The sequence below is a fragment of the Megalops cyprinoides genome, chromosome 7 (assembly GCF_013368585.1).
Source record: "Megalops cyprinoides isolate fMegCyp1 chromosome 7, fMegCyp1.pri, whole genome shotgun sequence".
NCBI classification, from domain to species: domain Eukaryota; kingdom Metazoa; phylum Chordata; class Actinopteri; order Elopiformes; family Megalopidae; genus Megalops; species Megalops cyprinoides.
This window is the reverse complement of record NC_050589.1, coordinates 778351-791182: the sequence shown is the minus strand read 5'-3', so window position 1 is coordinate 791182 and position 12832 is coordinate 778351. Positions and strand designations below refer to the sequence as shown.

The 12832-nt window shown below is 57.4% G+C and overlaps 1 protein-coding gene across 1 annotated transcript in view; it reads left to right on the top strand.

Moving 5' to 3' along the window:
* LOC118780222 (metabotropic glutamate receptor 7-like) overlaps positions 1-12832 on the top strand; it is a 123148-nt gene that overhangs the window by 89569 nt on the left and 20747 nt on the right. The window contains exons 6-7 of the mRNA XM_036532629.1: positions 483-683; positions 8348-8487. Of these exons, the coding sequence (XP_036388522.1) occupies positions 483-683; positions 8348-8487 (341 nt within the window). The remainder of the gene's footprint in view (positions 1-482; positions 684-8347; positions 8488-12832) is intronic.

Below are 12832 nucleotides of genomic sequence, written 5' to 3'. Positions count from 1 at the left end.
AGGGAGAGAGGGAGAGGGAGAGAGGGAGAGAGAGGGAGGGAGAGAGAGAGGGAGAGAGAGGGAGAGAGGGAGAGGGAGAGAGAGGGAGAGAGAGAGAGGGAGAGAGAGGGAGAGAGGGAGAGGGAGAGGGAGAGAGGGAGAGAGAGGGAGGGAGAGAGAGAGGGAGAGAGAGGGAGAGGGAGAGGGAGAGAGGGAGAGAGAGGGAGGGAGAGAGAGTTGAGTTAAACAACTCTACACCTCGCTTGTGACTCTGAGCTCTGCCACAGTTAAACACATGGAGGCAACAAGACATCTATAAGACATTCTATTACACGTTCCTACTCCTGTAACATTATTTTCTGACCCCCTCCCCACCACCCTACTCCATTGTATTATCCCTCTCGTCTCTCCTGCTGTAATACCTCCAGTGCCGATGCATTATGGGTAAAGGGTTGCCAGGTCCACAGTGCTCTGAACAAGCTGTCCTCCTGGCTTCTCGGCAGGTCAGGAGCGAATCGGCATCGACTCGAAGTACGAGCAGGAGGGGAAGGTGCAGTTTGTGATCGACGCGGTCTACGCCCTCGCCCACGCTCTGCACAACATGCATAAGGACCTGTGCCCAGAACGTTCCGGAGTCTGCCCCGAGATGGAGCTCGCCGGGGGCAAGAAGCTGCTGAAGTACATCCGCACTGTCAGCTTCAACGGTGAGAGGGGGTGTGTGGGGGTGGGGGTGTGGGGGGGAGTGTGTGGGGGGGTGTGTGGGGGGGGGGGGGTGTGGGGGGGGGGGTGTGGGGGGGGGGGGGGGGGGTGTGTGGGGGTGGGGGTGTGTGGGGGAGTGTGTGGGGGGGTGTGTGGGGGGGGGGGTGTGTGGGGGAGGGGGTGTGTGGGGGGGGGGGTGTGTGGGGGGGTGTGTGGGGGGGGGGGGGGGGGGGGGGGTGTGTGGGGGTGTGTGTGGGGGAGGGGGTGTGTGGGGGAGTGTGTGGGGGAGGGGGTGGGGGAGGGGGTGTGTGGGGGAGTGTGTGGGGGAGGGGGTGTGTGGGGGAGTGTGTGTGGGAGGGGGTGTGTGGGGGAGTGTGTGGGGGAGGGGGTGTGTGGGGGGGTGTGTGGGGGAGGGGGTGTGTGGGGGGGTGTGTGGGGGAGGGGGTGTGTGGGGGAGTGTGTGGGGGAGTGTGTGGGGGAGGGGGTGTGTGGGGGGGTGTGTGGGGGGGTGTGTGGGGGAGGGGGTGTGTGGGGGGGTGTGTGGGGGAGTGTGGGGGAGTGTGGGGGAGTGTGTGGGGGAGGGGGTGTGTGGGGGGGTGTGTGGGGGGGTGTGTGGGGGAGGGGGTGTGTGGGGGGGAGGGGGTGTGTGGGGGAGGGGGTGTGTGGGGGAGTGTGTGGGGGGGAGGGGGTGTGTGGGGGAGGGGGTGTGTGGGGGAGTGTGTGGGGGAGTGTGTGGGGGAGGGGGTGTGTGGGGGTGACTGGAGGAGTGTGTGGAGTGTGTGTGGGTGTGTGGGAGTGTGGGGGAGTGGCGGAGTGGGGGGTGAGGGGGCGTGTGTGGAGTGTGTGTGGGTGTGTGGGGGAGTGTGTGGGGGAGGGGGTGTGTGGGGGGGTGTGTGGGGGTGACTGGAGGAGTGTGTGGAGTGTGTGTGGGTGTGTGGGGGAGTGTGTGGGGGAGGGGGTGTGTGGGGGGGGTGTGTGGGGGTGACTGGAGGAGTGTGTGGAGTGTGTGTGGGTGTGTGGGAGTGTGGGGGAGTGGCGGAGTGGGGGGTGAGGGGGCGTGTGTGGAGTGTGTGGGGGGTGAGTGGAGGTGTGTGGGAGTGTGGAGTGTGTGTGGGTGTGTGGGAGTGTGGGGGAGTGGCGGAGTGGGGGGTGAGGGGGCGTGTGTGGAGTGTGTGGGGGGTGAGTGGGAGTGTGGAGTGTGTGGGAGTGGGGTGTGAGGGGGAGTGTGGGAGTTTCTGGTGTGTGAAGTGTGTGAAGTGTGTGAAGTGTGTGGAGGTGTGTGGAGGTGTGTGGAGTGTGTGGAGGTGTGTGGAGGTGTGTGGGAGCGGGGGAGTGGGAGGTGTGTGGGAGTGGAGGAGTGTAAGGGGGTGTGTGGGGGTTTGTGGAGGTGTGTGGGAGTGTGTGGAGGTGTGTGGGAGTGGGGGAGTGTGTGGAGGTGTGTGGGAGTGGGGGAGTGTAAGGGGGTGTGTGGGAGTGTGGGGGAGTGGCGGAGTGGGGGGTGAGGGGGCGTGTGTGGATTGTGTGGGGGGTGAGTGGAGGTGTGTGGGAGTGTGGAGTGTGTGTGGGTGTGTGGGAGTGTGGGGGAGTGGCGGAGTGGGGGGTGAGGGGGCGTGTGTGGAGTGTGTGGGGGGTGAGTGGAGGTGTGTGGGAGTGTGGAGTGTGTGTGGGTGTGTGGGAGTGTGGGGGAGTGGCGGAGTGGGGGGTGAGGGGGCGTGTGTGGAGTGTGTGGGGGGTGAGTGGAGGTGTGTGGGAGTGTGGAGTGCGTGGGAGTGGGGTGTGAGGGGGAGTGTGGGAGTTTCTGGTGTGTGGAGTGTGTGAAGTGTGTGAAGTGTGTGAAGTGTGTGGAGGTGTGTGGAGGTGTGTGGAGGTGTGTGGGAGCGGGGGAGTGGGAGGTGTGTGGGAGTGGAGGAGTGTAAGGGGGTGTGTGGGGGTTTGTGGAGGTGTGTGGGAGTGTGTGGGAGTGTGTGGAGGTGTGTGGGAGTGGGGGAGTGTGTGGAGGTGTGTGGGAGTGGGGGAGTGTAAGGGGGTGTGTGGGGCGTGGGGGTGGGGAGTTGGTTGTGGCATGTGCGCTGTGGTTGGGTAGGGGAGGGCACCCCTAAAATGAGTTAATCTTTTGCGTTTGTCTGAGATCACATTAATTCATTGGGATTTATTGTTGTTAACAGTAGGAGTTATGGTTGAGGGCACATTAATTTAATGTGATTGCATTGCTATCAATAGGCGTTGTGACTGTGGTTTCATTAATTCACTGGGACTGTATTTTAACAGTTCTGCCCCTTCCCAAAACAAAACCACGTCCTGCAGCCAAAACAATGGAGCACATCAGTCTCTGAATACTCAGCGGTCTTTACTCAAACACAATTTTCAAATACAAACATGCAACTATAAAGCAGTGTATAGCACAGGGGTTAGGGAGCAGAGCCTGTAATCGAAAGGTTGCCTGTTCAATTCCCTGCTGGGGCACTGCTGCTGTACCCTTGGGCAAGATACTTAACCCACAGTTGCCTCAGTAAATATCCAGCTGTATAAAAGGACAACATTGTGTAAAAAAGCTGTAACCTCTGTCACTCTGAATAAGAGCATCTGCTAAATGCCGATCATGTAATCTAATGTATAAAGCTATTCATGCTTTATTAATTAGTTATGTCTGTACTTAATTGTTACCAAATGCATAATTGATCCTGTGATCAAGCCTGGCTATTTCAGCTCTTGAAAGGCCCTTTGAATGGCATATTCAATGATCACTTCAATTGCCTGCATCTTCATTCATTCAATTTTGTATTTTTTCACTAAACACAAACTATGAATGTATATTGATGGCCAGCTAACAGCTATTACAGAGTCTAAAAACAAATACTAAAAATGTAAAATTTTATAAGGTTAATGTGATTATAAGCTTCTGTTTATCATTCCGGATGTAAACGATTGTACGCAACAAGCGCCCTTCGTTCATCACTTCCTGAGCTGAGGCCAAGGCCCTGTGTCATGTGACACAGGCAAGGAGCCAGAATTGCAGCTGTGTGTCCAAAGGGAAATGTGCAGGGCCAGCTGTGTTGAATTAATATGGCATAACAGTGATGACCTCTGACCTCTAGATGTGCTTCCTGCTCTCAGTGTGGGGAATTCCACCATGATGAATCTCGTTCTTTCAGACTGATGTGTTTCTTCAGTCAATAAGCACCTAAGGAAAAAGAGGTGCTTGTTTCCTTATTTCCTTCCCCAGGAAGGAAAGGTCCATCCAGCTCATACACATTGCAGTATAACGCTGCCCCACAGCTTTACAACCAGAACCATCGGAAAAAAACCTTTTACACTTTTTACATTTTACTTTTTACACTTTTTGGAATACACAAAGAATACTTCCCCTCTTTTTCACCTTTATCGTGATGTGATGATGTAGGCAGACACAGTGTGAATCTCCTGCAGAGTTTCCCTGAAACCCAGGCCTGACGAGGGAGGGCTGGCTGCTGCCTAACAGTGCACTACACACACCCAAACAGCTGCTGGTCTGCTTCACAGCCAGACTGTGGATTTTATTTTACAACAGAATATACCCATAACTCCACAGGAGGGAACCTGCTAATTGGATGGGGAGGTCACTAGAAAGGTGCCATCTTATCCTCGTGTGAACCCTGAAAATTCACACTGCAGCGTTCCCTTCCCCACACTCTGCGGTGCTCCCTTCCCCACATTCTGCGGCGTTCCCTTCCCCACACACTGCGGTGTTCCCTTCCCCACACTCTGCGGCGTTCCCTTCCCCACACACTGCAGTGTTCCCTTCCCCACACTCTGCGGCGTTCCCTTCCCCACACTCTGCGGTGTTCCCTTCCCCACACTGCGGCGTTCCCTTCCCCACACTGCGGTGTTCCCTTCCCTTCCCCACACTCTGCGGTGCTCCCTTCCCCACACTCTGCGGTGTTCCCTTCCCCACACTCTGCGGTGTTCCCTTCCCTTCCCCACACTCTGCGGCGTTCCCTTCCCCACACTCTGCGGTGTTCCCTTCCCCACACTCTGCGGCGTTCCCTTCCCCACACTCTGCGGCGTTCCCTTCCCCACACTCTGCGGCGTTCCCTTCCCCACACTCTGCGGCGTTCCCTTTCCCCACACTCTGCGGCGTTCCCTTCCCCACACTGCGGTGTTCCCTTCCCCACACTGCGGCGTTCCCTTTCCCCACACTCTGCGGCGTTCCCTTCCCCACACTCTGCGGTGTTCCCTTCCCCACACTCTGCGGTGTTCCCTTCCCCACACTCTGCGGTGTTCCCTTTCCCCACACTCTGCGGCGTTCCCTTCCCCACACTGCGGCGTTCCCTTCCCTTCCCCACACTCTGCGGCGTTCCCTTCCCCACACTGCGGCGTTCCCTTCCCCACACTCTGCGGCGTTCCCTTCCCCACACTGCGGCGTTCCCTTCCCCACACTCTGCGGCGTTCCCTTCCCCACACTCTGCGGTGTTCCCTTCCCCACACTCTGCGGCGTTCCCTTCCCCACACTCTGCGGTGTTCCCTTCCCTTCCCCACACTCTGCGGCGTTCCCTTCCCCACACTCTGCGGCGTTCCCTTCCCCACACTCTGCGGCGTTCCCTTCCCTTCCCCACTCTGCGGTGTTCCCTTCCCTTCCCCACACTCTGCGGCGTTCCCTTCCCCACACTCTGCGGCGTTCCCTTCCCTTCCCCACTCTGCGGCGTTCCCTTCCCCACACTCTGCGGCGTTCCCCTTCCCCACACTCTGCGGTGTTCCCTTCCCCACACTCTGCGGCGTTCCCTTCCCCACACTCTGCGGTGTTCCCTTCCCTTCCCCACACTCTGCGGCGTTCCCTTCCCCCACACTCTGCGGCGTTCCCTTCCCCACACTCTGCGGCGTTCCCTTCCCCACACTGCCGGCGTTCCCTTCCCCACACTCTGCGGTGTTCCCTTCCCCCACTTCTGCGGCGTTCCCTTCCCCACACTCTTGCGGCGTTTCACTTCCCCAACACTCTGCGGCGTTCCCTTCCCCACACTCTGCGGCGTTTCCCTTCCCCACACTCTGCAGCGTTCCCTTCCCCACACTGCGGCGTTCCCTTCCCTTCCCCACACTCTGCGGCGTTCCCTTCCCCACACTCTGCGGCGTTCCCTTCCCCACACTGCGGCGTTCCCTTCCCTTCCCCACACTCTGCGGTGTTCCCTTCCCCACACTCTGCGGCGTTCCCTTCCCCACACTGCGGCGTTCCCTTCCCCATACTCTGCGGTGTTCCCTTTCCCCACACTCTGCGGCGTTCCCTTCCCCACACTCTGCGGCGTTCCCTTCCCCACACTCTGCGGCGTTCCCTTCCCCACACTCTGCGGTGTTCCCTTCCCCACACTCTGCGGCGTTCCCTTCCCCACACTCTGCAGCGTTCCCTTCCCCACACTGCGGCGTTCCCTTCCCTTCCCCACACTCTGCGGCGTTCACCTTCCCCACACCTGCGGCATTTCCCTTCCCCACACTCTGCGGCGTTCCCTTCCCCACACTCTGCGGTGTTCCCTTTCCCCACACTCTGCGGTGTTCCCTTCCCCACACTCTGCGGCGTTCCCTTCCCCACACTCTGCGGCGTTCCCTTCCCCACACTGCGGCGTTCCCTTCCCCACACTGCGGCGTTCCCTTCCCCACACTCTGCGGTGTTCCCTTCCCCACACTGCGGCGTTCCCTTCCCCCACACTCTGCGGTGTTCCCTTTCCCCACACTCTGCGGCGTTCCCTTCCCCACACTCTGCGGCGTTCCCTTCCCACACTCTGCGGCGTTCCCTTCCCCACCCTCTGCGGCGTTCCCTTCCCCACACTCTGCAGCGTTCCCTTCCCCACACTGCGGCGTTCCCTTCCCCACACTCTGCAGCGTTCCCTTCCCCACACTGCGGCGTTCCCTTCCCTTCCCCACACTCTGCGGCGTTCCCTTCCCCACACTGCGGCATTCCCTTCCCCACACTCTGCGGCGTTCCCTTCCCCACACTCTGCGGTGTTCCCTTTCCCCACACTCTGCGGTGTTCCCTTCCCCACACTCTGCGGCGTTCCCTTCCCCACACTCTGCGGCGTTCCCTTCCCCACACTGCGGCGTTCCCTTCCCCACACTCTGCGGTGTTCCCTTCCCCACACTGCGGCGTTCCCTTCCCCACACTGCGGTGTTCCCTTCCCCACACTGCGGTGTTCCCTTCCCCACACTCTGCGGTGTTCCCTTCCCCACACTCTGCGGCGTTCCCTTCCCCACACTCTGCGGTGTTCCCTTCCCCACACTCTGCGGCGTTCCCTTCCCCACACTCTGCGGTGTTCCCTTTCCCCACACTCTGCGGTGTTCCCTTCCCCACACTCTGCGGCGTTCCCTTCCCCACACTCTGCGGCGTTCCCTTCCCCACACTGCGGCGTTCCCTTCCCCACACTCTGCGGTGTTCCCTTCCCCACACTGCGGCGTTCCCTTCCCCACACTCTGCGGTGTTCCCTTCCCCACACTGCGGCGTTCCCTTCCCCACACTCTGCGGCGTTCCCTTCCCCACACTCTGCGGCGTTCCCTTCCCCACACTCTGCGGCGTTCCCTTCCCCACACTGCGGCGTTCCCTTCCCCACACTCTGCGGTGTTCCCTTCCCCACACTGCGGCGTTCCCTTCCCCACACTCTGCGGTGTTCCCTTCCCCACACTGCGGCGTTCCCTTCCCCACACTCTGCGGCGTTCCCTTCCCCACACTCTGCGGCGTTCCCTTCCCCACACTCTGCGGCGTTCCCTTCCCCACACTCTGCGGTGTTCCCTTCCCCACACTGCGGTGTTCCCTTCCCTTCCCCACACTCTGCGGCGTTCCCTTCCCCACACTGCGGCGTTCCCTTCCCTTCCCCACACTCTGCGGCGTTCCCTTCCCCACACTCTGCGGCGTTCCCTTCCCCACACTCTGCGGCGTTCCCTTCCCCACACTCTGCGGTGTTCCCTTCCCTTCCCCACACTCTGCGGCGTTCCCTTCCCCACACTCTGCGGCGTTCCCTTCCCCACACTGCGGCGTTCCCTTCCCCACACTGCGGCGTTCCCTTCCCCACACACTGCGGCGTTCCCTTCCCCACACTCTGCGGCGTTCCCTTCCCCACACTCTGCAGCGTTCCCTTCCCCACACTCTGCGGCGTTCCCTTCCCCACACTCTGCGGTGTGGGAAAATAGCGCAGGCTGTGCGCTCACAGCATCAGCTCAGAGCAGGTGCTGTGCAGATCAGCTGATCCTTATACCATCAGGATGGGTTACTGTTGCACGCGTGATTGGGTAAATGCATCCATATAATATAAATGCTTGCTGATGTGTGAAGTTTGAGCAGATGTTCATGAACAGGCAGCTGGAATGTGGCTGTGATTTTTATTCCTCTGTCAGTATCATTGTATCTTTTCCCCATCCCACTTACAGATGTACCTTATATAATTTACCTTTTGGAACTGTTATGATTTAGTTATTATTACTGGCATAATTTATCTTTGCAGAAGTCTTTCCTGATGGGTCTATGTTAAGTAAAATTTGATTGAGTGATCTGATAGAAAGTAGCAAAAATAGTAAAATCATAACTTTCAGTGTGAGAGTCAGAGACATCTGCTCACAGTGATCCGTCAGGCTCCACATCTGTGTGTAGTAGTTTTTAAACAGGTGGCGTGTCTTTAAGCAGAGGTTTTTGTGTGTGTCCCTGTACCTCCTGATGCAGGTAGTGCAGGTACGTCTGTGACGTTTAACCGGAACGGAGATGCCCCCGGTCGCTACGACCTGTTCCAGTACCAGATGAACAACAGCAGCACTCCAGGGTACAGGCTGATCGGCCAGTGGATGGAGATGCTGCAGCTCAACGTGAGTGTAAGGGGGCGGGAGGTCAGGGACAGGCGGCGGGGACATGGGAGAGGCAGGGATATGGGAGGAGTGGGCAGGGGGCGGGGCAGGGACAGGGGCAGGGAAATTGTGAGGGGGCGGGGACAGGGAGAGGCAGGGAAAGGGACATGGGGTGGGGACATGGGAGGGGTGGGGGGGTGTTGTGGTGGGGCAGGAGGTGGGTGGGGTTAGGAGAAGGCGGTGGGGGTGGAGGTGGAGGTGGAGGTGGGGGTGGGGTAAGGGGGTAGGGGTGGGGGTGGGAGTGGGGGTTGGGGGTGGGGTATTGCATCAGGCCTCCTTATACACGTCATTGTATGATAAGGAACCCCACCTGGAAGTTATGTTTCACCAGAATTAAAAAAACAGAAGTCACTTAAGCTAATGAAACCAACTGCAGCTGAAGCTCCTGGCACAGTAAAACAATTACAGATAATTTTAGATTGATAATGGTAGTACCTTGGGAGGTGTTTCATGGATGCATTAGTATTTGGCTCAGGTTAAGATGTAAAAACACCAGAATTCAGCATTCTAGCCCGGGTAGACAAATCCCGCTTTGTATCCATAGTAACAGGACCGTTATTCTCGTTAGTCCCAGAGCTGCCGGGCGGTGTTCGAGTAGGGGCTCAGGGACTGGAGGGACTCAAAGCCCAAATAATGATTTACGCCCCCATGGCTGGCTGGAGAAATCACTTCAGGTAGAAATCACCAATGAAGCTAATGAGCGTGGAAGGAAAACTCACTGCATCCGCCCTCCCAAACCCTCCACCGAGTGGGGGGGGGGCGCTGGGGGGGGCGGGGGCAGCACACAGTGCTGTCAGGGGACTGAAGCCAGAGAGACGTTAACACAGAGGCTGAAGAGGAACTTAGAGTATTGCTCATGGGAAGAGGAATTAACCACCTACCTGGACAACTGACAGTCCCAAAGAAAGCCAGTCCAAGGGGGCCTTTGGGAGAGGAGAGGAGAGGAGAGGGAAAGGGTTAGGGTTCGTAACCCTAACTCAGTGGTGTTAAGCTTAACCCTAACTGTAACCCTTACTCTGTGAGATGCTAACCTTAACCTATCCATAACCCACTGATACTGAACAGCGAGTTGGTGTTTGGCTGAAGTCCATTGCTAAACCTTTCAGTGTCTGCCATCTTGTTTGTAGGACAGCAGCATGAATTGCAGGATGTGTGTCTGTGTGCAGGATGTGTGTGTGTGTGTGTGTGTGTGTGTGTGTGGAGGATGTGTGTCTGTGTGCAGGATGTGTGTGTGTGTGTGAGTGTGTGTGTGTGTGTGTGTGTGTGTGTGTGTGTGTGTGTGCAGGATGTGTGTCTGTGTGCAGGGTGTGTGTGTGTGCGTGTGTGCAGGATGTGTGTGTCTGTGCAGGATGTGTGTGTGTGTGTGTGTGTGTGTGTGTGTGTGTGTGTGTGCGCGCAGGGTGTGTGTCTGTGTGCAGGATGTGTGTGTGTGTGTGCGCAGGGTGTGTGTCTGTGTGCAGAATGCGTGTGTGTGTGTGTTTGTGTGTGTGCAGGATGTGTGTGTGTGTGTGTGTGTGTGTGTGTGTGTGTGTGCAGGATGTGTGTGTGTGTGTCTGTGTGCAGGATGTGTGTGTGTGTGTGTGTGTGTGTGTGTGTGTGGAGGATGTGTGTGTGTGTGTGCAGGATCTGTGTCAGCAGACGGAAGGCTGTTCAGGAATTCACTCTGGCTGGTAACGTGTCATAAAAGCACATGGTTACGTGAAGTGAAACAGGTTTCCACACATAAAGCGGTTTGTGCGGTCTGCGTGCTTCACCTCGTCTCTCACCGTCAGAGCGTTTCCCTTTCTTTCGCGTTCCTGCGTAACGGGCATGAAAGGCGGCGTGAGGTGAACATCCATACGGGAGGGCTGGCCAGCCATGATAAGCCGAGGATGCTCCGGGCGACACACTCCTCAGCGCATAAAAGCACCTCTCCGCTCCTTCGCCCTATTCGGTTACGCTTCTTTTCATCGCTAACAGTCCCTCTGCAGCAGAGAGGGAGAGGGAGAGAGAGGGAGAGAGAGGGAGAGAGAGGGAGAGAGAGGGAGAGAGAGAGAGAGAGAGGGGGAGGGGGGAGAGAGAAAGAGGGAGAGAGAGAGAGAGAGAGGGAGAGAGAGGGAGAGAGAGGGGGAGGGGGGAGAGAAAAAGAGGGAGAGAGAGAGAGAGAGAGAGAGGGAGTGGGAAAGGGAGAGAGAGAGAGAGGGAGAGAGAGAGGGAGATAGAGAGAAAGAGAGAGAGGGAGATGGAGAGGGAGAGAGAGGGAGAGACAGAGAGAGAGAGAGAGAGAGAGAGAGAGAGAGAGGGAGAGAGAGAGAGAGAGAGAGAGAGAGAGAGAGAGAGGGAGAGAGAGGGAGAGACAGAGAGAGAGAGAGGGAGAGGGAGAGAGAGAGGGAGAGAGAGGGAGAGACAGAGAGAGAGAGAGAGAGAGAGAGGGAGAGAGAGGGAGAGAGGGAGAGACAGAGAGGGAGAGAGAGGGAGAGAGAGAGAGGGAGAGAGAGGGAGAGACAGAGAGGGGGAGAGAGGGAGAGAGAGGGAGAGAGAGAGAGGGGGAGAGAGGGAGAGAGAGAGAGAGAGAGAGAGAGAGAGGACCCAAACACTGAATGCTGGGGAGTTCTGGCCTTGCTGGGGGTTCCCCATCACCCCACTGTGCCACTCGTAGCAGACCAGTCCCCGTACCCCAGAAACGTCTCTGCCTGAGTGATCTCTGCTGTCACACACTGCTGCTCTGCTCTGCCCTTTGACCCCTGACTGTGAGCGTGCTGATGGCGGCTGCTCCCTGGCACCTCAGTGCCTGCCTGTCACAGTGACCTTTGACCTGAGCTGGACCACCAGGCCTGGCAGAGAGAGAGAGCTGTGAAAGGCTTCCGTTTTCAAGCCTGCAACTGTGCTGTCGAGGGTGAAATACTCAGGGTTATTGACAAGAACAGTGAGAAAATGTTCAGGTAAGTATAGACTGCTCCCATTCGCTACTATTACCCAGTGACTCAGGGCTTTCTGTGTTCAAAGCTTCCTTTGGTCTCCACACGCTCAGGATAAATAATAGATTCCCTCCAGGATAAGTGTTTCTCAGGGCAGGAAGGTCCCTTATGAGCACACTGATACAGGAGCTTTCATCTCCACAGGGGACAGATGCATCAGTCAGCTCTTTCAGGTAATGTACCTGAGGATAGCACAACTCGGGGTACAAGTAATTCACTCAGGTCTCTCAGGTAATACACCTGAGCAGACAGGGAATTCAGCCAGGTCTCCTCTCATGGTGCAGTGTTGGGCTCACACAGGTATGTGTCGCTGCACTGATCACCTGCATGTGAACACTGCCCAGCTGGACTTCACTGTGAAACGTGCCACACATTAGACTCTTGCAAATACTGTACAGTTGTACAGAGTAAAATAAACATGCTGATTTCTATGGAAGAGAGAGACAGAGGGAGAGAGAGAGTGTGATATAGAGAAAGAGAGAGACAGAGAGGGAGAGAGAGAGGGGGGTAGAGAGAGAGGGAGGGGTAGAAGGAGAGAAGGAGTGAGAGAGCGGTACAGGGAGAGAGAGAGAGCGGTAGAGGCAGAGAGAGAGAGAGAGAGACGGAGTTTGAAAAGACAGATGTGATGTGGAACACGCCGGGGGGAGAGCCTTCCCTGTTGCTGCTCCTCAGGGCGGCGTGTCTGCCTGCAGATTACAGCGCTGCACAGGGACGCTCTTTTCTCCCAGCTCTGGAATGCCACAGTGCATCCAATCAGACGGCTGCCAAGTGCGTCAACAGGTGTGGAGTACCCGCAAGTGTGTCTGTCCCGCGGGAGCTGCGTTCGTGTGTACGATCCCGCCGCGCTCGTCCCGCTGGCGCTGTCAGTCACCACAGCGACAACGGAGAGGGCCGCCGTGCCGGCATGTGCCAGCCAACGCCCCGCTGCCTGGCTGGGCTTGTCTGGACACAGGAAGCAGCCTGACGGGGCTGGGTGCTGTTTTTGGGTCCCGCTCCACCCACCGCACTGAGCCTGCAAGTCGGTGCTGATGTGATCAATCAAACCCAGTTTTTTCTCCAGTGAAGAACGCACAGCTGGAGTGAGTTTAATCTTGGATGAGGTGGAGAACAGTACGATCTGAAAACTGGGTTTACATCTGCTTCTTTTCCCCTTCTTTATATATCTCCATAAATGTTACCATAGCGATTCCCAACCTTAAGCCACTGTGGGAACACTGCTTGATTTAGCTATGAAAGGAAAGAGCTTTTCTGTCCCCTAAATTAAGCATCTCTCTGAGCTGTTTTTCAGAAGTGAATCCCAGACTGTCCGAATGCGTCCGACTGTGAGCAGGACTGCAAGCCTGACTCTG